At 42.9% G+C, this 26,002-nt stretch overlaps 1 protein-coding gene across 7 annotated transcripts in view; it reads right to left on the reverse strand.

Annotated features, from left to right (window-relative positions):
- Positions 1–286: 286 nt before the first annotated feature.
- Positions 287–26,002, reverse strand: part of PPT2 (palmitoyl-protein thioesterase 2) — a 63,142-nt gene continuing 37,426 nt past the window's right edge. For all 7 annotated transcript variants that reach the window (XM_032211727.1, XM_032211733.1, XM_032211731.1 and 4 more), the window contains 8 exons: positions 22,654–22,820; positions 19,722–19,875; positions 15,290–15,385; positions 12,598–12,705; positions 10,593–10,676; positions 6,676–6,760; positions 3,571–3,625; positions 287–1,558 (listed from right to left, as the gene is read on the reverse strand). In XM_032211727.1, coding sequence (XP_032067618.1) covers positions 1,415–1,558; positions 3,571–3,625; positions 6,676–6,760; positions 10,593–10,676; positions 12,598–12,705; positions 15,290–15,385; positions 19,722–19,875; positions 22,654–22,809 — 882 coding nt within the window. In that variant the 5' untranslated portion in view covers positions 22,810–22,820 and the 3' untranslated portion in view covers positions 287–1,414. The remainder of the gene's footprint in view (positions 1,559–3,570; positions 3,626–6,675; positions 6,761–10,592; positions 10,677–12,597; positions 12,706–15,289; positions 15,386–19,721; positions 19,876–22,653; positions 22,821–26,002) is intronic.

Below are 26,002 nucleotides of genomic sequence, written 5' to 3' on the forward strand. Positions count from 1 at the left end.
TGTAAGAAGGTTGTCAAATCCATTTGTAAGGACTTTCTACATGAAGTACACAGCTGTAGCCTTCCAGATGCTGCTAAACCACCAGCAGCCCAGCCAGCAGCCTACAGAATCTGGGACTTAAGTTCAGAAACATCTGGAAGGCAAAAGACACTTTACACAAACCTCATATCTAATGATAAGCATCCCCTGGGAATCCCAGCTTAAATTTAACTCATTTCCCCCTTCATGCCCGATCTAATGTTAAAAGTTAAACCTGAGTCCATGTAAACATCTTATTGTAACTTGATAAAAATGTAAGAGTTTTAATACTGTTTGCACGCAAAGCTGTGAGGCCTCTGCTCTAGAAACAGGGAGAGAGAAAGGTCACCTTATTGGAAGTTCTGGTCTCTTAAAAACGGCTAGTCACTCTTAAATACACATTTTTTTAAAAAATAAAATCAAGATCATGAACATTTTTATCTAAATTGGCTTTCTGTTGCCATCCTGAGGTTGTGCTTCTAAGGAGAGAGGAAATACTACACCGATGCACTCTGCCCTCCCAAAGTCAATTGATAATTTATAATATTGATTTTGATGTATAACTGGAGGCAGGGATCCTTGAGCAATTTCCAGCTTGATTATGTAAAGAAACACACACAGAGACACAAATATCAGCTTTCTGCTGGAACTCTTGAGTTATTCGGGTTTTCTGGGGTTCCATTGGTGTTTTCTTTAGTGCGTGGAACTGGATTCTGGATCAAAGTTTACACCTTTACTTTTCTTCCCCCTCTGGTGAAAGTCAAAGCAATAATTGGAGCACAAAACTTAAATTAACTGAGGGGATAAATAGTAAGATAACCCACCCACCCACCCCGAATTTGTTCTCACAAACATTGGGCTCGTCTCTCTTAAACCCAGTCTTGGGTAGCTGTTGCATTATTATAATATGAAAAAATATAATCTACGCAACTAAAACATTTCCAAACTGGAGATCGTATGACGCTAAACACCAGAGTCGAAACCTAAAAAGGGTAAATACCTCCAGTTTTCACAGTTACTGTGTTTCTGCCATAGGCTGGCTACTAGAAAATATGACTTTTGGGTATGTTTGATTAAACGTAACTGTAATCCATTTGAGGTCTTCTTTTTTGTCTGTTTGTTTTGTCTTGCAGCTTAGCCACAACAAAGGACTAAGGCTCCAGTTCATCTGAGGCCTTTCACGCAGCATCTTAGAACACCCAAATTTGCTACTAGCTTCCACCAAAGTCTTGCAGGGGAAAAAGTTCTTCTGCTGTGGAAAAAGAAATCCATTCCTAGAAAAGCTACAGGCAGATGAATTGTTTTCACTGTGGGAGGAGAAATGCCAAGTTGCGCTCTCTCTCCCTCTCTCTCTTCCTCTTTCTTTCTTCCTCTTCCTCTTCCCAGGCTTGGCCAGCTACGTCAGCCATTTGGCGATGCAAGTGTCATAGACGGTGCGGTTCGAGTGCCAGTTCATGTGAGAAACATTGGCCATTTTGCAGAAAACAATGTCGCCACGTGCATCCAGAGTCTTCAAGCCAAATGTGTCGAGGAGGTAGACCTGAGAAAGGACCAACAAAACCCAAAAAGTTCAACTGGGTGGAGCTTCAAAGCCACAGAGCAGCACCAAAATCCACATTTTGAGGGTTGCAAAGGCAATAAATTAGTATTCTTCAAGTTTAGCAACTTTAGGATGTGTGGCTTTCAACTCCCCAGAATTCCCCAGCTGACTTCTTGCCTTGGGAATTCTGGGAGTTGAAGACCACACAGTTTAAGGATGCTGAGGTTGAGAAACAGTGGCTCAGAGAAGTATTTCTCAACCTCAACAACTTTTAAGAGGTGTGGACTTCAACTGTCATAATTTCTCAGCCAGCAATCCCCTGGTTGTAATAGCAATTGCCCCAATCCCCTCTGGCACTCTTAAATGACAAAATGGGAAAACAGCCACTTCAAACTACGCCCCACATTTTAAAATAACTGGGTCAGCTTTGCTCTAAACATGTCAGGACTGTAATAGTAATTATTACGGGACTGTAATAATAATTACTTCAACCAACAAATGGATAATTCAGCCTTTTGTTATTTCCCCCAGCTTCTCTTCCTGGCTCTACTGCTTTTAGTCTCACCCCTTCCTTCGCCTTCTTTAAATCTGGATTGCAACTGTCTCCTGATTGAACCTTTCGTTTTCTTGTGGAGCTGCTGGGGATGTCTAGACCTCTGCTCCCATAGCATAACAATAGCACTCAGACTTACATACTCCTTCACAGTCGTTTTACAGCCCTCTCTAAGCAGTTACAGAGTCAGCATATTCCCCCAACAATCTGGGTCCTCATTTTACCCACCTTGGAAGGTTAGAAGGCTGAGTCAACCTTGAGCCTGGCGAGATTTGAACTGCCAAATTGCAGGCAGCAGGCAGGCAGCAGAAGTAGCCTGCAGTACTGCACTCTAACCACTGCACCACCTCGGCTCTATATACTGTATTTTTCGGAGTATAAGATGCACCAAGGTTTTGAAAAGGCAATTAAAAAAAAAAAAGTAGGTAGGAAAATAGACGGATAGATAGGGAGAGAAAAAGAGAGAAATACAGTAGGTAGATAAGGAGAGAGAGAGTAGTTAGGTAGTTAGGTAGGTAGACAAAGGGATAGAGAGAGAAATACAGTAAGTAGGGAGAGAGTGGGAGGTAGGTAGGTAGGTAGGTAGGTAGGTAGAGGGCTAGAGAGAGAGAAATAGAGAGAAATACAATAGATAGGTGGGGAGAGAGAGAGAGTAGGTAGGTTGGTAGGTAGAGGAATAGAGAAAGAAATAGAGAGAAATACAGTAGATAGGTAGATAGAGAGAGAGAGTGAGTAGGTAGGTACGTAGGTGATAGAAGGGGGGAGAGAGAAACACAATAGTTAGGTAGTAGGAAGAGAGAAAGGGTAGGTAGGTAGATATTTCCAGGTGCATTTATCCATGTGCTGGAGAAAGAAATCGCTGTCAATCTGCAGCACCTAAGACTCTGTTTCTGCTGGCACAGCACTTGATCAATGTAATTCTCATCAATAAGTTAGAGCTTTCCAAAAGGAAAAAAAAAGTTTTTGCACTCTGCAAACCTCCCCAAAACGGCCTGTTTTTCATGAAAACGGGCCCATTTTTTCCCCAAAAAGGCATGAATAGCCTTGGTGGGGCTCCGCCGGGGGGGGGGGCGGGCAAAAATGAGCAAAAAGCGGCCTGTTTTTCACAGAAACGGGCCGTTTTTTGCCCCCCTCCAGCCCCCAACAGCACTCTATAAGCCTCTATAAGGCTATGCATGAAAAAATTTTTAACAAAAAACAGGCCCGTTTCTGTGAAAAACGGGCCATTTTTTGCTCATTTCTGCCCTCCCCAGCCCCCAGGAGCTCTCTGAAAGCCTCCCTAAGGATATGCATGGCCATTTGGTGAAGGGGCGGGGCTTTGGGAGGCAAAAATATATTCAATGTATAAGATTTCTTCTTTTTTGAGGAAAAAGGGTGGATCTCATACTCCGAAAAATATGGTGATATATTCTTCCTCCCCATTTTTTCACCTCACATTGGTTAGTCTGTCCTTACTCACCGGTTGAGATGTCATCTCCCTCACTACCTCGTTAACATCGTAGAAGGCAAACATACTATAAAAGAAACAAAACAGAACAATCCATGTAAATTCATACAATGTATTTAATAAATCTAGAAGAACTTTCACCTTTTTCTTTTTAAATATTTTAATTCCATTTTCATCACTATTTTTATGTCTGATGTAGAATTTTATGTTTATATGCATAGATGTACCTACTGTTAGGGTCCCATAGTAATACACCCACAGAAAACTCCAAGGCAGGTAGATTCCTCAAAGAACAGTTTATTTAGATATATCATATTGGCGTAGACTGGTGAAAACCAACTCTAAATGTTCCTGCGGTTTTCACCTAATTAAAAGTAAAAGTTTTCCCCTTTTCCCAAACAGTCACAAGGTCCAATCAGGGTGCTGTCTGGTTACTTGGTAACATCACTCATCCTTTTTCAGCCACTGTTGGAATGTCCTTGGTTCCCAGGGGAAAGTATTTTGTTTTGGCTACAAATCCCCAGGTATCTCTATATCCCCCTCCCTAGCCCTCATCTCCATCGTGGCAACACTGAAGCCTCAAAGATGGCCTCAGTCAGGCCAGCTTCAGAGTTGACGCCTACACTGATCAAAGACCAGAATAAAATTCACCTACTTGCAAGAGGTACAGATGATTTATATGTAGAGAGTGAAAGAATAAAGAGAACAAAGGATGGTTAAGATGAAGAAATAGAGATAAATGCAAAGAATCGGAAATAAAAAGTTGTTTTGGAAGTGGCTGAAGAAACTCTCCCTCCAAGGGAAGAGTAAATGATTTTAAAGGGAAAATGGATGAAATGATCTGGGGTTAAACTCAGTAAGGGAATGTTGGAAAGAAAAAACTTAAAACATTTGCATGGGAAGTGTAGACAAGGCACAATATTGATATTGAAGAGGGAAACTGAAACAAACACTATACAGGTAATCCTGGATTTACAGATATTTGTTTACTGACGGTTCGAAGTTACAACAGCACTGAGAAAAGTGACTTAGAACAAGCCCTTTGAAGTATCCCCAAGGTCAGGTGATCAAAATTCAGATGTTTTGGCAACCAGCATGTATTTATGGTTGCGCAGGAAGTCCTGAGGTCATGTGCCATTAATGAGTTTCCCAGCTGGCTTCTGACAAGCAAAGTCAGTGGAAGAAGCCAGATTCACTTAACAAAACACACAATCCATTTAACAACTGCAGTGATTCACTTAACATCCGTGGGCAAAGAAAAAGTTTATAAAACTGGGGACGACTCACTTAAGAACCACCTTGCTTAGCCACAGAAATTCTGATTCCAATTGTGGTCATAAACCGAGGACCACTTGTAAATGTTATCTCCAACAAAAGAATGATGACCCCAAGACCCTACAACCATCGTAAATACACAACAGTTGTCAAAGTGTCTGAATTTTGATTGCCTGTCCGTAGAGATGCTACAGTGATGGGCAGTGAATGTTAAATCATGTGATACATTGAAGAGGATGAATCTAAAAAAGTAATGCACTGAAATAACAAAATAATTGTCTTTAATTGGGAAAATGGATTGCATGGTTATATATTGGAGATGCACAGTTTGAAAAATAAACAGCAAAGGCAGTTGATATTGTGTAAAACAGAGCAGATGTTAATATCTAATACAGATACTATCTGTCCTTAATATCTGATATCCATCAAAAATGGGTGCTGCAGCCATCTTATTTCATGATATATAAGATTCACTATAAGATTTTATGCTGCTATAAGTTCATAAAAGGAGAACTTTTGCTTTGATCTACAAGCCTAAAGGACGTCTTACTAATCATATTCTCTGATCATATTCCCTAACAATTGGCATTTGGAGGCAATAGTTCCTGACTTTGATAAGTGGCCTATTATGGTAACTAGTAGTAGATGTTAAGTTCTCTGCACTGATACATGGGAAGTTAAGGACTACCAGTATATGCAAGAGAATGGCTCTGCAGAACATCATCATCATTTAACGACCCCATAATCCTTTGCGCGGTGCCGTATGGCCAACTGAATGGAGCTAGCAGAGTGTTTTAATGGCCAGATGCCCTTCCTGTCACCAATGCAGAGTTTTGTTCAGCAGATATTTTCTCAGCGTGCCCAGAGAGAGAAATATATCTGTCTCTACTTGGGATCAAACTCACCCACTGTGAGGTGAGAGCTCCACCTCAAGGCCACCGCACCACTCCAGAATGGCTCTGCAGAAAATCAAAACTGAAGTGGCATGGAGGATGCAGGATACATGTGTTTGTCCCTTCCCCCAGGCCAGGTGCTGGAAACCATGTTTTGATTCAGTCAGAGTGAATGCTGCAGATTCTCTCTCTGCCTCCCATTGGTCATTAAGGAAACAAGTTAAGCAGCTCACATTTGCACCGATTCCAATATTCCCAGGGTTTCAAGTGGTGTCAAACAGCTTCTCCTTGCTAAAACCTTTAAGTGGCGATCAGCACTCGGCTTCTCTCTATTGTGGCCCACCAGCAGTCTGCGGAACTGGCAGCAGATTTGGACAGTGAGGATGTTGGGGAGGAATATGGGCCAGTCCTGGAGTCTGGGGAAGGCTCTGATGAGGGCTCTGTGTCAGAGACAGAGAGGGGGCCAGGGCTGTATGCCAGTTATCAGCTGCCTTCAGAGTCAGGCATCAGTGGGGCAGACGAACAGCTGGAGCCTGTTCCCAGCGTGTGCATGCGCAGAGCTACCAGACGAAGGGAACAGATAAAGAACAGGGGTCGACTTGGAAGTAAAGCCACAGGTGGACGATGAATGGCCCCTCCCAGAGGAAATAAAAGTGGAGTGAAAGGGGAGTGGAGTTTGCAGGAGACAATTAGTTTGATTAATTGGTTCGTGACTCTCTGAGACTCCTTGCAAAGTTTTGCAGATATCGGCCTGTCAGCTCTCCAAGCCAGATGAGGTCTGTGACCGTAAATCCTCCCTTGAAAGACTTTGCTGGAAGTGAATGAGAGGAATCACAGTAAATTAAAGAAGGGGTTTATGTCGGGACAAGGAGTTTGCTTCATGCTCTCGGGAAGCCTCAGTCAGAACACTCTCACTCCAGAACTGAACTTGCCATATCCAAAAGCTCACCTGGATTCCCAGGGCATGATGACCCCGTCATCTGGGCCTCCGATCAGAATCAGCTTGCGGATACGCAAAAGGTTTCTCTTCCACGCTGCAAGAGGAGCAGAATTTCAGAAATGTGGTTGCTTCCCCAGTTTCTCCTCTATCCCTTTTCTCCCCTTTCCCTCTTCTTGCCTCCTCAGCAGTCCACAAAAGGGAAATTTCCCCGTGTCCTCCTCCTGCGAAGTTTATAGAAACTTTGGAATCCCAAAGGTGCTTTTTTTTTTTTTCCAAGAGGCAACTGGACTTTCTGGTTTTTCATCGAAGACGTTTCGCTTCTCATCCAAGAAGCTTCTGAGAAGCGAAACGTCTTCAGAGAAAAACCAGAAAGTCCAGTTGCCTCTTGAAAAAAATACATCTTTGGGACAACCAGGACCTGGATGACCGAGAATCACCATAGACTGAAACTTTGGAACTTTTCCTCCTATTTTTATAAAAGGCATAAGCAAAAAAACAAGTTCTACTAATTTCATCTTCCCCTATTTGGCACTCTACGTATCTTGTAGGGCTTGCCCTTTCCCAAAGAATTCTGGGAGTCGTGGTCTCCACATTTCTGGAAATTCTGATGTTAGGGGGGGGGAGTATTTTAAGTCTTTAAAATACTCCCTGTGAGTTGTTTACAGCCCACAAAATGGAACTGAAATAGGGGGCAGAAAACATGCCTTCAGTTTCACAGAGATTTGAGTACACCTATAAAAGACATTATATCTCTTAAAAAGCAGACATAAAATACAGGTAGTCCTCGACTTACAACCATTCATTTAGTCATCATCATCATTTAATGGCCCCATAATATCTTGCGGGGTGGAGTCTGGGCAACTGAATGGAGCTAGCAGAATATTTAATGGCCAGATGCCCTTCCTGTTGCCAATGCAGAGTTTTGTTCAGCAGATATATATTCTCAATGTGTCCAGAGAGAGAAATATCTGCCTCTACCTAGGATCAAACTCACAGCCCTCTGATTGTGAGGCAAAAGCTCTACCTCCAGGCCACAGCACCACTCCTACAACCATTAATGATCGTCTGAAATTACAACGTCAATGAAAAGGTGACTTTGGATCATTTTTCACATTTATGACTGTTGCAGCATCCCCGTGGTCATGTGATAATAATTCAGTTGCTTGGCAATTGGTTTATATTTATGATGGCTGCAGTATCCCAGGGTCATGTGATCACTTTTTGCGATCTTCCAATGAGCAAAGTGAATGGAAAAGCCACGATTCACTTAACAACCGTATTGCTAACTTAATACCTGCAGCGATTCACTTAACAATGGTGTCAAGAAAAGTCAGAAAACAGGCCAAACTTCATTTAATAATGGTCCCACTTAGCAACAGAAATTTTGGGCTCAATTGTGGTCGTAAGTCAAAGGCTACTTGTATGTTTGGGGGAGACTAAAGTGGAAAAGGCATCTATTTTCTCTTTAAATTGACTAAAAAATGACCCAGAGTATTTCAGCTTCACCTATTCCAATTATGACATAATTTCATTGGCCCCACCCCTCACATGGCCCCAGGAAGTTCCAGGCTAAAAACAGATTTTCCTGCTCTACTTGTAGACAAATGAAACAAACCATTCAACCTCCAGGAAATTTCTAGTAAAGTTGTCACGTCTGATGCGTTTAATTATCTCCTTTTTTCCCTTCTGGCTTTGTTCCTTTTTTTACTTTAAGATTTGTGATCTGGCAATTATTTTTATGAATTAATGTGTAGGTTGGACTACTCTTTCCTAACCTTGGCCAACTTTAAGAGATGTGGACTTTGAACTCCTAAAATTCCCCAGCTACTGAGGAATTCTGGGAGTGGAAATTCTGGCTGGGGAATTCTGGGAGTTGAAGTCCACATATTGCCAAGATTAAAAAAAAAACCCACTGGTTTAGGCTGTTGGCAGAAACGATGCAGAAAAGTAAAATTATTTCAGGCCATAAAAGCTCCCTGAAACAAGAATTTTGAATGAGATTTCATGAGTTATCCCAAAGGCTGAAAGTTGGACAAGCTTGAATTTTAAAGCCCCCCCAGCTGATCTGGCTTGGCCAGGCCTCTGTGAAAAGCTCAGGCAAGGGGGGGGGGGGGAATTGAGCAACGATTTTCCCATTCATCTTGCATCCTCCATATTAGGAAATATTTCGCTTGCCAATATAAGTCATGTGTACTCCACTTCTAAGCTACTGCTGGAGGCACACAGAGGCAGCTCTATCTGTAGGGCAGAGTTTGGACAGGCTCCTAAAAATAATTCCTTTTGGCAGGAATACATTGGAGCTTTGGTTTGTTCTGGGGGGGTTGAACAGAGATTCGTAGAGCTGAAGAGAGCTTTTTAGGGCACTGAATCCAACTCTTCTTGGTGCAGGAATTGAATTAAAGCAGGGCTGTTTAACTCAAGGCCCATGGTCTGCTTAAATTTGGCCCACAGTGCCAGCCTGGAAATAGCAAAGGACCAGCCCATGGTGCCTCTGGGAGCCAAAATGGGACACAGGGAGCTACACACGCCCCCCATGTCCAGTTTTGGCCGGCAGGGTGCTGCAGGAGACATCCATCCTGTCTTTCCCCCCACCCCCACCCAAACCTGGCCAGCCTGCAGAGAAGAACTAAAATGAGGATCTGGTCCTCAAAGAAATCCAGCTGAACTCGATTGATTGGCTGCCTAGCCACTTTAACAACAAATAGTGCCTGGAATTTCCATTATAAATTGTGGGGGTCATAGGTTGAGATACCAAGTGACTGGACTTGTTTTTCATGATAATTTTAACGATGGTTGTAAAGTGAGTCACAATAGTTGTAAAATGAATTATGTGGTTATTAAGCAAATCTATTCTCCCCCCCCCCCCCCCGCGCCAGAACCAAGTCACTCTGAGCACGAGATGGGCGATACCGCAATTTGATTAAGTCAATTAAAAATGTACCAAATGGCAGTCATGTGTTCATGGGATGCTATAATAATCATAAATGCGAACAGGTTGCCTGTGCTAGTGTGGTCATGTGACCGGGGTGGGTGGGAAGAGGAGGGATGGTAGTCATAACTTCATAAGTTATAGGTCATAAATAGCTTTTTTTTAAAAATTGTCCTAACCTCAAGTGATTGTTAAATGGCCAATCATAAGTCAAGAACGATCTATATCCTTCCTTGTTTGGCTCTAATTCAGAAATGAAGACTCTGCAGAGCTTCAGACATTGATGAACTAAAACTCCCAGCATCCTTCATTGTACCAGTCATACTAGCAAAGCCTTGTGGGAGGGGTAGTTTAACAACCTTTGAAGTGCCATGTTTTTTCATCCAAACTGGACCAATCATCGTGGCTTCGGCTGCATTTTTCTGCCCCAGGAAGAACAACCACCAGTTCCTAGTTTAACAGCAAACTCTGGTACAAGTATTAAGGCAACTAAGATAATGCTGGTAGTCCTCTACTTACAACAATTCATTTAGTGAATGGTCAAAGTTACAACAGCATTGACAAAAAGTGACTTATGACCGTTTTTCCACATTTATGTTTGTTGCAGCAACCACATTGTCACATAATCAAAAATTCAGATGCTCGGCAGCTGATTCATATTTATGACGATTGCAATGTCCCACGGTCACGTGATCAATTTTTGCGATCTTCTGACTAGCTAAGTCAACGGGGAAGCCAGATTCACTTCACAACCGTGTTAGTAACTTAACAATGGCAGTGATTTACTTAATAAGTGTGGCAAGAAAGGTCCCACTTAACACTTAACAATTATCTCGCTCAGCATTGGAAATTTTGAGTTCGACTATGGTCATACAGGACCACATACAGGACTACCTGTATTTTGAATTAACCACAAAGCAGGAATATGTGGTGTTTGCTACTATACCATTCTCCGTTCTGTACTGGAATTGGATATTAAATGTTAAAAAACATTTACCACTTGCATTGGGGTGAAGTCTCTCATCATTCAACACGGCCAAAAAATTGCTATTGTTGAGGTAAAGATCTCGATGATGTGGGTCTGAAAACGCAAAAGAGACAGGGGAGGGAGGGAAAGAGAGAAAAGTTGAGAGTAACCTTGTTTTGTTTCCATATCTAAAAGACAATATCAATTAAATCATTAAATCAACCTTGAGATTTAGGATATATCAATTAAATCAATTAAATCGGGAATGTGGTGGCTCAGTGACTGAGCTTGTTGATCAGAAAGGTCAGCAGTTCGAATCCCTAGTGCCACAAAATGGAGTGAGCTCCCGTTACTTGTCCCAGCTTCTGCCAACCTAGCAGTTCGAAAGCAAGTAAAAATGCAAGTAGAAAAATAGGAACCACCTTTGGTGGGAAGCTAACAGTGTTCCGTGCGCCTTTGGCATTTAGCCATGCCAGCCACATGGCCATGGAGACGTCTTTGGACAGTGCTGGCTTTTTGGCTTTGAAACGGAGATGAGCCCCGCCCCCTAGAGTCAGGAATGACTAGCACATTTATGCAAGGGGAATCTTTACATTTACAATTAAATCACTAAATCAACCTTGAGATTTAGGACAATATATGAACCTAGCTTAAATTTCTCTCCTCTCCTACCTTTTAGATATGAAAGTAGATCGAACCAGTTTTTAATACTGACAACAAGCACTTTAAAAATGCTAATTTAACATTTTTGGCATGGATAATACTATTTTGGATGTGCAAGCAATGCCTCATACACACATTGGAAACAGAAAATATGTCTATTAAGGAATTACATGGAAGCAGACGCCAAATCCAACATCCCATTAAGACATTATTTAGTTTTAGCTAAGTCTATAGCGTAAGTTCAGTGACTATAATTTGAAAATCACAGCTTATGGTTTAATGAGTTGTATTAATCCAACCCAATTACACTTGGGCATCCACCTTGGCTTAAGACAAGAACCAGGCCAAAAACATGAGTTCATCCATTGCATTAAACACAATGCAATTTCTTTGGTTATTGCTTAGTGTTATTATTAGCTAAGCTACTGGAACTTCAGCAAACCACATTTAAAACAAACCAGGGCCTCACATAGTATATGAATTCAGCAATATAGATGAAAACGTTCTGGAGAGAGAGAAGTTTCCTGAGGATGGGTGTTGTGGCCCACCAGCGGCAGCTGGAGCTGGCAGCAGAGTCTGACAGTGAGGTGGTTGGGGAGGAGCATGGGCCAGTCCTGGAGGCTGGGGAAGGCTTGAATGAGGACTCTGCATCGGAGGCAGAAAGGGGGCCGAGGCCGTCTGGCAGTTCTCAGCTCCCTTTGGAGTTAGACAGCAGTGAGGCAGAGGAACAGCTGGAGCCTGTTCCCAGTGTGCGCATGCGCGGAGCTGCCAGAAGAAGAGAACAGCTAAGAAAGCAGGATCGAGTTGTTAGTAAAGCCACAGGTGGACAATTAATGGCCCCTCCATTAGGAAACAAAAGAGGAGCGAAAGAGAAGTGGGCTTTTGCAGGAAACAATTTGTTCGTTCAGTAACTCGCTCGCTTCAGGAGTGTGGAGATCTGTCCGTGAATCTCAGAGACTCTGTGTCCAGTCTTTCCTTGCACAGCACTGCGTTTGGAAAATATTTACATGGCAGCTTTCCAAGCTATGTAAGGTCTGTGGTCATAACTTCACCTTTGAAAGACTGTTTACCAGGTCTTTGCTGAATGTGAATGAGAGGAATTCACATTTGTTTAACAAAAGGGGTTTTGTCGGGACCAGGAATCTGCTTCGTGCTTTTGGGGGAAGCTTAGATCAGAACAATGGGATCTAGCACAAGTCCGAAAGCTTGGAAGACAAAACCTCTGGTCCTGGCAACTTGACCCAGACTTACCAACATTATGCTGACACACATATATTTGCCTTCATCCGTAGGTAAAAGCAGTTTAAACTCTTAAAAGCCCCCCACGAAATGCAGAATAACTGCTGACGTCACAAAGCAGACTGAATTTTACCATTCCAGTAGTTACAGATGGAGACATCTTGACCCAGCTGTGTGTAGCAGATGCGGTAGAGGTTGGACTTCATGTAGTGTGGAAAGAGCCACTTCAAGTACTTGGTATCTGAATTGAAAAAGAAATGTAGAGGTTGCCAATGAACAGTTTCCCTACCACTGTTTTAAGTTTAGGATTTCCTATCATTTTGTAACCCAATCTGATGTTTCCAAGACAGGACAGCCCTGCATGCCTTTGGGAAGGTTAAAGCACAGATGGCAACTAGCTGTGATAGCCATCTCTAATCCTAGCTCCTTTTCAAAATCAATAGCTATACGCACCCCAGCTTCCCTGTTTCCCTGAAAATAAGCCAGGGTCTTATTTTTTTGGACCCCCGAAATAAGCATTTGGCCTTATTTTCGGGGAGGTCTTATTATTTTTTACGTGCAGGAGGCGGCGAGCGTGGTCACTTCATGGCTGCTGCTGTGTTACAATATTTTCGGGGAAGGCTTATTTTGGGGAGAGGGCTTATTTTAGCGCATGCGCTCAAAAGCCCAGTTGGGCTTTTTATCTGGGAGGTCTTATTTTGGGGGAAACAGGGTAATATGGGAGCTGAAATCCATCTATTTGGAGGTGGCTCCAATTGTAAAAGCTAGGAGATGGCGCTGTAAAAATACCAGAGATTTCCATCTTAGCAATGCAAAAATAAATATAAGTAAATGTATAAGGGTAAATTCAGGTAGTCCTCGACTTACAACAGTTCATTAAGTGACCATTCAAAGTTACTGAAAAAAGTGACTTATGGCCATTTTCAACCCTTACAACAAATGCAACATCCCTATGGTCACATGATCAAAACTATTGGCAGATTAGATTAACATTAGCAATTAAGGAGAAAGAACAAACTGATTTATTACTTGATATGGGAAGTATTTTACCAATGGTTAGAAAATAAAAAACGAAATTGGGAATAAAAGGAAAGGTTTAAAAAAAGAAGGTTAAAAGAAGAACAGAAAATATAGTAGTATAAAAATGAGAATAAAATGACAATTGTTAGTATTATTATGATAAGAATAATTGTGTTTAATGTTATTATGGTATTTTTATTGGAAAACATGTTAATGAAGGAAAGGAAGAACATTATAATGATATATTATAATTTGTGGAAGAATGTTCCCCAGGGATATTTGTACTCAGATGACACACTGCTTAAGGATAGATGGAATGATTACATTTAAAATTTGGAAAAGTAAATAAAAAAATTTTTAAAAAATTGTTGAGAGATTATTGGCAACTGACTCATATTTATGAAGGTTGCAGTATGCCCGGGGGAGTCATGTGATCCCCTTTTGCGACCTTCTGACAAGCAGAATCAATGGGGAAGCCAAATTCACTTAACAACCATGTTACTAACTTAACAACTGCAGGGATTCACTTAACAACTGTGGCTAGAAAGGCCATAAAATGGGGCAAAGCTCACTTAACAAACGTCTCAATTCACAACATGTTGGGTTAACTGTGGTCGTACGTTGAGGACTGCCTGTATAAATCTGTTTAAATATCACAAAAAAAATGCATAAATGGAGGTGAAAAAAATGAAACATCTGGATTGGTGAGGCATGAACAGTAAGCCAAACAGGACAAGGGATAAGCTCACCATCATCTCCTTTTAACAACCCCATAATCCCTTGCGGGGTGGAGTCTGAGCAAGTGAATGGAGCTAGCAAAGTGTTTTCTGGCTGGATGCCCTTCCTGTCGCCAATGAGGAGCTTTGTTCAGCAGATACATTCTCAGTGTGCCCAGAGAGAGAAATATCTGTCTTTACCTAGGATCCAACTCAATGTCTCCTGATTATGAGATGAGTGTGGGGTTGCAAATAGCATCCAAAAGTAAATCAGAGTCCAAGGCAAAGTATTGCTCAAAGTTCCAATTTATTAAGAGAGCCATGTTGGCACATCTGGGAAAAACCTGAATCTGAAAGCTTCCCGGTTTTCCCCACCCAGTTGAAAGTTCAAGATCTTCTCCCGACACCCACAAGTCCATCACAAGGTCCAATCTCCCACTGCCACGCTGGCAGTTCCACCCATCCAGTTCCAGTCAGATGCAAAGGATGACCTTGGATTCTAGAAAGGTATTTTATTTTGGCTACAATAGGAACGGCATAGTAGAGTAATAGAAAGTGTGGCAGGCCAAAGATCCAAAAGGAATAAGGCTGCAGGCCTGACAATGAGAACGCCACCTCTAGGCCACCTCTCCACTCCATGACAAGAAATAAGACAGTGTTTTTCAACCACTGTGCCGTGGCACACTAGTGTGCCGTGACATAGTGTAAGGTGTGCCATGGGAGAATTACTTTATATATAGTCAATATAGGCACAGAGTTAAATTTTTTTAACATTTTCTAATGGTGGTGTGCCTCGTGATTTTTTTCATGAAAAAAGTGTGCCTTTGCACAAAAAAGGTTGAAAAACACTGGGATAAGATACTGAAAATGAAATATCATACTTTGTTGTTACAGAAATGATTAGTATCTATCAGAAATGTAAAGCAAAATGTTGAGTTTCTAACTGTACTTTGCATTCTACTGCACCGAAAAGAGTTGCAAGTCAATTCTTTTTTCTTTCTTTTTCCCTTATACTCCAGACCTACGTCCCAAAGTCCCACACAAATGTCACCAGAGTGTCCCTTATCCTTGTTTTGCTATAGTACTTACCCCCATATTGCCCCATTTGCGGGGAGGAGAGAGAGATGAATGTGTCCACATTGTGGTCGGGCATCGTAGAGAGCAGAGCACGACAAATGAGTCCTCCTGTAGGACAGAGTGAAAATTGTTAGGGAATTGCACAGCCAGTATCCAAATGGCATCAGAGACGCTGACTTGTAGTTTCATATGAATACCAACAGCACTTAAGACTTCTATACCGCTTCACAGTGCTTTACAGCCCTCTCTAAGCAGTTTACAGAGTCAGCCTATGAACCCCAACAATCTGGGTCCTCATTTTACCCACCTCGGAGGGATGGAAGGCTGAGTCAACATTGAGCAGATCAGGATCAAACTGCTGGCAGTCGGCAGAATTAGCCAGTGTTTTTGTGGTGCTGGGACCCTCTGCCTTATAAGTATCAACTACACCAAACACAGCTGTTATGTGGGAAAGTGTGTGACTGTGAGATAACATATAAATGTAATAATAAATATGTACAATAGAATTTCAGGACAAACAGCCAAAGAAACCATCCAGGTTCTCCAGATCATTCCAGATAATCCCCTATCTCTATTTTTGAACAGAGGTAAGATAAGAGAGCCAATATTAGAAAGAAGTGTTGAGGTTAGATCAAGACAGGCGGGCAGGATAATGCTTTTCCTTGAGCAACAACAATAGGCATTAGAACCTTAGCGTAGCTCTTGCATAGGGCATTATGATGTACATGTTGACAACATATTTATCAACAACCACCAATAGCTGTAAGTTATTGGAATACTGCATTCTAACCACTGCACCACCATGGCTCTGATGTTAAATAAATACGTTTAAAGGGCCCTTGGTGCTCTCTGAGCTGGCCTGTTTTCTTGCAAACGTCTGATTACCCTAACTAGGTAACATCATCAGTGCTATTGGTACTGTGTTTCCCCCGCGCGAGACCTACATCTTACCGGACACTGGCAGCAATTAACAACTTCTCAAACTTGCGAGAAGTTTTTTACTTCTTTACTTTAAGGTGTTTCCCTGCACAGACTGGCCGAGAGATGCGACAGAGCTGCTAGTGTCCAGTCTCGCAGCCCGGCCTGTCCCATCCCCAGCTCCACCTGCCAACCCCCCAAATTGCACCCCAGCGCGAGATGCACATCTTACCAGACATTGACAGCTCTACTGCGTCTCTTGGCTGGTCTGTGCAGGGAAACACCTTGCACGGTACAGAAAAAAACTTCTCGCGAGTTCGAGAAGTTGTTAATTCTGGCATTCGTGAGAAGTTTTTCTTTACTGTTCAAGGTGTTTCCCTGCACAGACTGGCCGAGAGACGTGACAGAGCTGCCAGTGTCCAGTAAGACACGGGTCTTGCACCCTGATCCTCCCCACCCCTTGCCCTACCTGCCATCCCCCCAAATTGTGCCCCAGAACAAGAAGCACATCTTACTGGATCGTGGCAGCTTCACTGCATTCCTTGCCGTTGTGTCCAGGGAAACGCTTTGTAAAAAACCTCACAAGTTGGAGAAGTTTGAACTTGCGAGAAGGGTTTTTTGTTTTTTTTTTAATGTGTTTCCCTGGACACAACGGCGAGGAAGGTGGCGGAGCTGGAAAGTTAAGACATGTGTCCTGCTTCTTACCTGCCCCACCTGCCAGAAAATAATAAGCCCCCCCCCCGCCCAATAATAATTCCAGGCCCTTATTATGGGGGTCAAAAGAAAATAAAACCCTGTCTTATTTTCGGGGAAACACAATAGTAAGGAGTGCTGTTTGCTATCAGCTTATATTCTGGTATCCTTGCCTGTCTGTGTAGGTGAGCCTTAGAGATTCTTTGATTTGGCTGTTTACTGATGGTTCTTTGGCAATTTCTTGATTGGGGTATTGTTTACTCAATTGTTGGTCTGAAGTTAACCTTGGAATTAATCTATGCTGATCTGCCTGCGGATTACTAATTGAGAAATGCTGGAGTCTTTTTGTTCTCTCGCTGGTGCTCTTCAAACAATGGACTACAACTGTGTGTTGTGGCTCACTGCACAACTCCAGCTACTAAATTTAAAGATCTTAACAGAAAAGAATCAAGTTTTGGAAAAGGGGCAACAGCTCCATTCTTCTACCAACACAATCCAAATCTATATAATGTCCACATCACATTATTTGTTTCTAAATCTGCCTGCGGATTACTGGTGGAGAAATGCTGGAGTCTTTTTGTTCTCTTTTGAGCTGGTTCATTGTCTCTTTTGCATTGTCTATAGATGTTGTTAATGTGTCTATTGATGGCTAATTTGTCGAAGTGCCAGTCTTCTAGAAATGCCCTGGCATTTTTGGACATGGTTTGATTTCGGACGGTCACATTTTGCCAATTGATCAAATCTGTCTATATGTTGTGAAATTAACGAATTTTTGTCACGTCTTCTTCTAGCTGCCAATTAGTGTTCATGGATGTATTTTGCTAATATACTGCATGTTTCGGACCATGATTTTGAAGAGGTAAATTTTTTAAAAACGTTTTGCACTCTGCAGGCCTCCCAAACCCGCTGCACACTTCGGTTTTTATATAGAAAGGGGGGGGGGGACATGCAGAGCTTTGGGAGGCTCTTAGAGTGCTCCTGGAAGCTGGGGGGGGGGCAAAAAGAAGCAAAAAACGGGCCATTTTTTGCAACAACAAAAAAGAGGCATGCAGAGGCTTTGGGAGGCTTGGAGTGCTCCTGGGGGCTGGGGCAAAAATGGACCGTTTTTTGCAAAAAAAGGAGGGCATGCAGAGGCTTTGGGAGACTTGTAGAATGCTCCTGGGGGTGAGGGCAAAATCGGTTCATTTTTTGCTCATTTTTGCCCTCCCCAGCCCTCAGGAGCAAGTCTCCCAAACCCTCTGCGCATCCATTTTTGCAAAGGGGGGGGGGGTTCAGTAGGCCAAAAATGCTGTATTCAGTGTATAAGATGCACCCAGATTTTCACCCTCTTTTTTGAGGGAAAAAGGTGCGACTTATATTCTGAAAAATATGGTAGTTGCCATTTCACATCTATATTTACAGTAAATAAGATAGGCACATCAGTACATCATGGGGTAAATCAGAGAGCATACAGGGCACAGAGAAGAAAAAAACAGGGAAAAGGGGGAAACCCCCCTCCGTATCCACAGCAACCAATCAGGGCGCAGATTGACCCATGCAGGAGTCAGCGCACTTCAAACAATGGCTCACTGCACAACTCCAGCTACTAAATTTAAAGATCTTAACAGAAAAGAATCAAGTTTTGAAAAAGGGGCAACAGCTCCTTTCTTCTCCCAACACAATCCAAATCTATATAATGTCCACATCACAATACTTGTTTCTAAATCTTCATTCAAATTAAAAAATGGTCTTCTATCTTGATTTTTGGGGCCTTCTATTAAAAAAAACACACCAACCTTTCACAATAGGTAGAAGATTAGAAGATTAGAAGCGAGGCCTTTCAAGTACAGTAGTCCTCAAATTACAACCTCTTGCTTAGCCACTGTTTGAACTTATAATGCCACTGGAAAAAAACCGTGATTTACAACTGGTCCTCATACTTATGACCATCATAGCAGCCTCATCCATATTTGGGGGTTTGGCAACAACAAAAGGCATTAGAACCTTAACATAACTTTTAATTTCTCACAGTATCTCTCAGCTAACATTGCTTTAGGCCAGTGTTTCTTAACCTCAGCAGCAGCTTTACAATGGGTGAACTTCAACTACCAGAATTCTTCAACCAGCATGATTCCAGCTCCATTGTAGTTGTAAGTCAAGGACTACCTACCGTATTTATCAGACTATAAGATGTACATTCCCCACCCCCAAAAGTGGGTGGAAATGTCTGTGCATCTTATAGAGCGAATATTGCGGAGGGTGGTGGTGTTTGGTGATCAGCTGTTCTAGGCGGTGGGGATCGCCGCTGCCGCCTATCGCCGCCTATCGCTGCCACCCAGAGGTGATATTCAGCAGGTAATGACCAGTTCTGGAGAGGTAGTGGAGACTTTTAAGTAGTTCGGAAAACCGCTAAATACCACCTCTGACTGGCTCCGTCCCCATCTATTCCCTGCCTCCTGAGTCCCATCTGATTGGGAGGAAATGGGGATTTTGCAGTAACCTTCCCCTGGAGTGGGGAGGGAATGGGGATTTTACAGTATCCTTCTCCTGCCCCGCCCACCAAACCATGTCAAGCCACGCCCATAGAACCGGTAGTAAAATTTTTGAATCCCACCATTGCCGCCACCCAATTGCAGCGATCGGTGGTGAATAGACTGTGGCGAATGGGCCACGGAGGTGATAACTCTAGCCAGATGAATATTGGAAGGATGCTGGGAGGCAGAGGCAGATTTTTTTCCTCTTCCTCTAAAGCTAATGTGCGTCTTATAGTCTGAAAAATACAGTATGTGACTCAGTTAGCCCCTTCCAATATGGAGCCAGACCTTTCTTTGGCCATACCAAGAGCCCCCATTACCTTGTGAGTAGCAGTAAAGGTGGACCCCGTCAACAGCATTCTGCATAATGGGGTAAATTGCTTGCCGGAACCCCTCCACTTGCATCCATAGAGATTTCAAGCTTTCCGTCCGGTCAAACAAATCCACAACTGAAACGTTGGTTCCTGGATGAGTCTGTAGGAATTTGACAGGGGTGAAAAGCACGAGATATTCTCAATCCTTTATCACATTCTTTGGACATTGGGAAAAATCTAGGCTGACGCTCTACAGTAAACTGAACCTCCAGGAAGAAGGTTGAAGCATAAAGTGCTGTAAAAAAAAATCTTACAGGTGAACTACTAGGTTACATAGACTTTTTTCTCTGCCAGTAAAGTAATAACACACAGCTTTCAACAGCGAGGAAGGATGAGGGAAGTATAAAAGATGTACAAAGAGGAAACGTAAGCCCTGCACTATTCCAATCGCTGTCTCTTCCTTCTAGATACAAATATCATCAACATAAAGCTACATCTATTACTTAGACCCAACCAGAGGGGGTATTCAGCCAGTTCTGACCAGTTCTGGCAAACCGGTAGCGGAAATTTTGAGTAGTTCGGAGAACCGTCAAGTACCATCTCTGGCTGGCCCTGCACCCATCTATTCTCTGCTTCCTGAGTCCCAGCTGATCAGCTGGGTCTTCTTCTGTTGGCCTGCACAGGAGAATGGAGCTGGAAAGCAGGTTAGTGGGGTAGGGAGGGAATGGGGATTTTACAATAACCTTGCCTTGGAGTGGTGTAGAAATGTGGATTTTGCAGTATCCTTCCCCTGCCATGCCCACCAAGTCATGCCCACCAAGCCACACCATACCCACAAAACCGGTAGTAAAAAAAAATGAATCTCACCAGTGGTTCCCAACTTATTCCTTATCTCCATCAGGGAAAATCTGATGATCCAGTTTCTCCTAAATATTCTTGCCCCAAACCAACAAGGGTTGCTCAAAGTCTGGTCACAACACAACCACAGCTACCCACTGCAGTCATTCTGTGCAGAAAGCAGCAATCCTAAACTTGTTTTGCCTTGAAATTTGAAGAAAGTATATTTGATGACACACTGATATGGGGGGGGGGGGGGAATATTACCTGGTGGCTATTTCCCCCCCACTTTCTCTTTCATGTATTGAGACAGTGTGATGTAGTGATTACATAAGGCCAGAGTTGATTAATGAGATCTTGGCTCATAGTCCTACTGAGACATACAGTGGTTCCTTGGTACGCAATTGCTTTGAAACTCAGCAAATCTGGTACTCAGCACATTTTGACGTGAACGTTTTGTTTTGGTACTCGTTGTTTGTTTGGTACTCAACACACAAGCTAGAACTTGTTGGGGTCAGCTGTCTTGTGACTCATTGCATTACTCCTTACGTGAAAAATTTGTTTGGTACTCACAGTTTTTGGTAGTCATTGCATCTTCCGGAACCAATTAACGTTGAGTATTGAGGTACCACTATAATTCTCAATCTAAACTACTTATAGGGTGTTGCAAAGCGGGGAAAGGAGTAGAGGAAGGAGCATGGTGACTAATCTTGGAAAAAAGGGTGGGGTATTTAGACAGGATAAATTACAATTATCTTTGTTGAGCAGAATTTACATAATCAAGATGAATATTTCACCAAAATGTGATTTCGATTTCAGACATTATCAATACTGATGATTGATGGACGGTATAACTTAAACAACGGCAAAGGGATATTTCTTGGTACACGTGGCAAGAGTAAAAAAAAAAATTGAGAATAAGCATAAATTGTTGCAAGACGCTAAAGAAAAGGGAGGGTTGGGTTTACCAGATTTAAAATTGTATTTTGTGGCATGTTGCTTGGTCTGGATGAAAGAATGGGTGACCTTTCAAAACAAACCAATTTCGTTGTATTTATTTTGTACAATGACAATAAAGGCTATACTATCCTAAGGGATTATTAGATTTGAAGGGTCATGAATTGAGACTTGGATGCTAATAAAACAAGCATTTGGCAGTTTCAGTGTTTCAGCCCTCCTCTTCCCCAGCCTAGAAAAACCAGACTTTCCAGCTCAATCCCTGTGCAATATCAGCCTGTTTATCATACCACACAGAGGTTTTATGTATATTCTGTCTAAAGCCTGCCCAGAATGAGTCACCTGAGGCCCAGAAAAATAAATCACACCCTAATCCAGATTCTAATCAGGACAAGGTGACTACAGATGTTCTCCCTCCCAGATTAGCAAAGGAGGGGAGAAGAAAAGGATAGAAGGAGGAGGGAAGGAAGGAAAAGAGGAGGAGGAGAAAAAGGGGGAAAAGGAGAGCAGAGGGGAGAAAAGGAGCAGAAGGAGGGAAAGGGAGGAGGAAGAGAAGAGGAGGATAGGAGAAGGGAAGAGGAGGAGTGAAGGAGGAGAGGAGGAGGAGAGGAGAGGAGGAGAAGAGAGGAGGAGAGGAGAAGAGAGGAGAGGAGGAAGAGAGGAGAAGAGAAGAGAGGAGAGGAGGAGGAGAGAAGAGAAGAGAGGAGGAGAGGAGAGGAGGAGAGGAGGAAAGGAGGAGAGAAGAGAGGAGGAGAGGAGGAGAGAAGAGAAGAGCGGAGGAGAGAGGAGGAGAGGAGAAGAGAGGAGGAGAGGAGGAGAGAAGAGAGGAGGAGAGGAGAGGAGGAGAGGAGGAAAGGAGGAGAGAAGAGAGGAGGAGAGGAGGAGAGAAGAGAAGAGCGGAGGAGAGAGGAGGAGAGGAGGAGAGGAGAGGAGACGAGAGGAGAAGAGAGGAGAAGAGAGGAGAGGAGGAGGAGAGGAGAAGAGAAGAGAGGAGAGGAGGAGGAGAGGAGAAGAGAGGAAAGGGGAGAGAAGAGAAGAGAGAAGGGAGAAGAGAGGAGAGGATACAAATGATTATTTATGAGGTCATCGTCTATAGTTCCCATCATCCCCCATCAGTCCGATCAATGTGGCCTCCCCCACTCACCTCATTGATGAAATTAAGCAGGAGCTGGAAGTCAGAAGGGCTGTCAAACAGGCCATGGACGACGATGACAGGCTTGTAAGAGGCAGTGAACGTGAGGAAGAGGAAGGTGAGGCAGAAAGCAGCCAGTAACCGGAGACAGCCTCGGTGGTGTGGCATGGTCCCACCAGCTGGACGAGAGAGAAGGGTTAAATTAACCTCCAGCTCAACCCTAAGAGATTTCTCACTCTCCATTTAAGCCGGCAATTGCTTTCTATGCTCAACAATATATTATGGAATGACTGCCCAACCTAGAAGTGGGGAACACTGAGTCTCCGGCCATGTCAAGAACAATCACAACATGGGGGATCTGTGCATACACACACACACACACACACACACACACACACACACACCTGTTATTTACTCCAAATCAATTGTTGAAATCCCTTCCCATTCACCTTCACTTGTTCCTTGCTCCCCCACCCCACTTAATTTTGTTGCTTTTTCTGGGCAAGACGGTGCAGTTTGAATCAAAGCTTCAGGTTTTAACACTCCTCTTTTTATTTCCTAAAAAGGCTGCAGAGAAAAATGATCTCCATTGCATCCCCATAAGAGCAGTAGGCAAGGCTGGCAGCTTGAAACATTACAGAGGAAAATGGGCACTTAAGAAATGTGAAGTATAAATAAATACAGAAGTCTAGTTAGTGTTCATTTTAAGAAATCATGTAGTCAGAGGGGTCCTGGTTTAATTCTTACTCTGAGCTGGAGAATTATCTAATTCACCTCTCTGTATCTATCTTCTATCTATATATATATATATATATATATAAATGGCTGTATGTGTGTGTGTATATGTTCCAGCATAACTCTGGAACGCCTTCAGCAGTTTCAACCAAACTTGGTACACAGATGACTTACTCTCTGGAAAAAAATACTGTGGGGGTAAGACACCCCTAACACCTCTCAGTGTGTGTGTTCTGTTAATATACCGCCTGTTGTGCCTTAGAATAATTTCTACTGTACTGCCGTAAAATGGCTTCTACTATAAAGCGCAGTGGAGTTGCCATGGTAACGGCTTTATAGTACTCCACAAGGGCGCTCCTTCTGGTAAGGGGAAAAATCCAACATTATAAATTACGTTTGGCCAGACATTATTCCCCTATAAATAAAAGCCTGGACAATGTCGGGTTATCAGTTAGTCTAAAATAAAAAATCTTGGCCATGGTTGACTCGCTATGCAACCCCGCTCGCAACCAGGGGAGGGAATGCATTGGATGTAAGGGAGGTTTAGGAGGGAAATTTGAAATGAAAGTGTACAGACTGGAAGCATGAGATGGAAGACTAATCATTCCCAAAACAACGCAAGTGCAAATGATCGATGGAGAATGGACAATGGAAGGTCCGGGGAGAAAAGGGAAAGTTTTCCTATGCTGTTTGTGCGCGGAATAGTTAGATCCGGATTTTCTAGTTCTGTACCCATAGGGAATCCTCAGTAAAGTTATACTCTTGGTAAAAAAAAAAATGTTCCAGGAGTTTATTTTGCTGTCTACGCCAGTGGGATCTTTTTGTATGAAGCTTGTCGAGATAAAGGTACTTCTGACCAACATCTTGTTTTTCATGGCCATGCTGTTTCATATTTTACAACCTTAAGTTCATGTTGGTACATTCCAAAGCATTAATTCTGTAATTCTCTTTGATCCAATCCTCCTGACCTTCTGTAAAACCTTAAAGTCTTCTGTAAGATCTTAAAGATTTCCGTAAAAGCTTAAAAGACCTGGTTCTGCCAGTTGGCTTGGGGCTCCAATGGGGAAGCATCCCACTGGAGGTGGTTGATAGATTACGAACCGATCCCACCTCCTCCCTTCCGTCTTCCTCCCTTCCCATCGTTTAGCTAGGGTTCTGTTTTGCATTTTTGTAATATTTCATTTATATAGTTTTATTTTTTTAATATTGTATGAGCCGCAGTGGCGCAATGGTTAGAGTGCAGCACTGCGGGTTACTTCTGCTTGACTGCTGGCTGCCTGCAATTTGGCAGTTCGAATCTCACCAGGCTCAAGACTGACTCGGCCTTCCATCCTTCCAAGGTGGGTAAAATGAGGACCCAGATTGTTGGGGGTTAATAGGCTGACTCTGTAAACCACTTAGCGAGGGCTGTAAAGCACTGTGAAGCAGTATATACTGTATATACTTGAGTATAAGCCTAGTTTTTCAGCCCACTTTTTGGGCTGAAAAAAGCCGCCTCGGCTTATCCTCGAGTCAGTGAAAAATTTGCCCGAAATGGAGGAGAAAAAGGGGCGGGGCCATGCCGCTGGGTGACACTCGTGAATGGCCCAGTGCCCCTGTGAGTTTCCCCTCCCTCTGTGTCAGTTTGCCGCGCAGCGCGCACCGCACCATCCCCCCTCCTCACGTTCTAATGTAATGCAGGGCTGTCTTACGATTCCCCTTCCTCCCCCTCCTGCCGCTCTGCAACGATGTCCCACCTCCTCCTTGTTATGGCAAGCAGCCACATAGCGATGTCCCACCTCCTCTGGTACAGTGATCCAATGATAGGAATCACTGTGCCGTGTGTCATAGGAGGCGGGACATCGCTCCCGCGGCTGCACGGGACATCATCATCACAGCGGGACATCAGCATCATGAGGTGAGTGAAATATTTCATTGAATACACCGCTAGTTTACTGTTTTTCTTTGAAATAAATATTCAAAAACATTATTGGTATTTATTTTTATTTTTGAAATTTACCGGTAGCTGCTGCATTTCCCACCCTAGGCTTATACTCGAGTCAATAACTTTTCCAGTTTTTTGTGGTAAAATTAGGTGCCTCGGCTTATATTCGGGTCGGCCTATACTCGAGTATATACGGTAAGCCTAAATGCTATTGCCTTTGCTATTATAAGTACAGTTAATCCATGGTAAGATGGTTGGCCAATAATTTAATAAAGAAATAAATCACATAATATTTTTGCCTTTGATCGGAAAGGGGAAAAAAAAGAAGAGAATGAAGGATTGGCAACCTATTAGGCACAAGAAATTGGGAAGGTCTACCCATTATCAATGTAAAATCAGAAATATAAAACCTAAAAACAAATTCTCACTGCCCCTGGGAATGCAAAAATGCACAGTATATCTTGAAAACAATTTTCACTTTCAACGTTTCCTCTGATCCCTCTCGCAGTAACTCAACCCAGACTGTGCCATTTATTCTTTCAGACAGAGGCACCAGGATTCATACAAGCGGAAATGATTTGCCTTAGTCTATACTCAGTGTCCGTAAATGCAGGACGGATGTGAAAGTAAACCCTGATCCGCTATTATTCCTCACCGGGCAGGAATTCCACTGACCTACTTTCACACAATCAGGCAGTGTGT

Source organism: Thamnophis elegans, chromosome 2 (assembly GCF_009769535.1).
Source record: "Thamnophis elegans isolate rThaEle1 chromosome 2, rThaEle1.pri, whole genome shotgun sequence".
In the NCBI taxonomy this organism is placed as follows: Eukaryota; Metazoa; Chordata; class Lepidosauria; order Squamata; family Colubridae; genus Thamnophis; species Thamnophis elegans.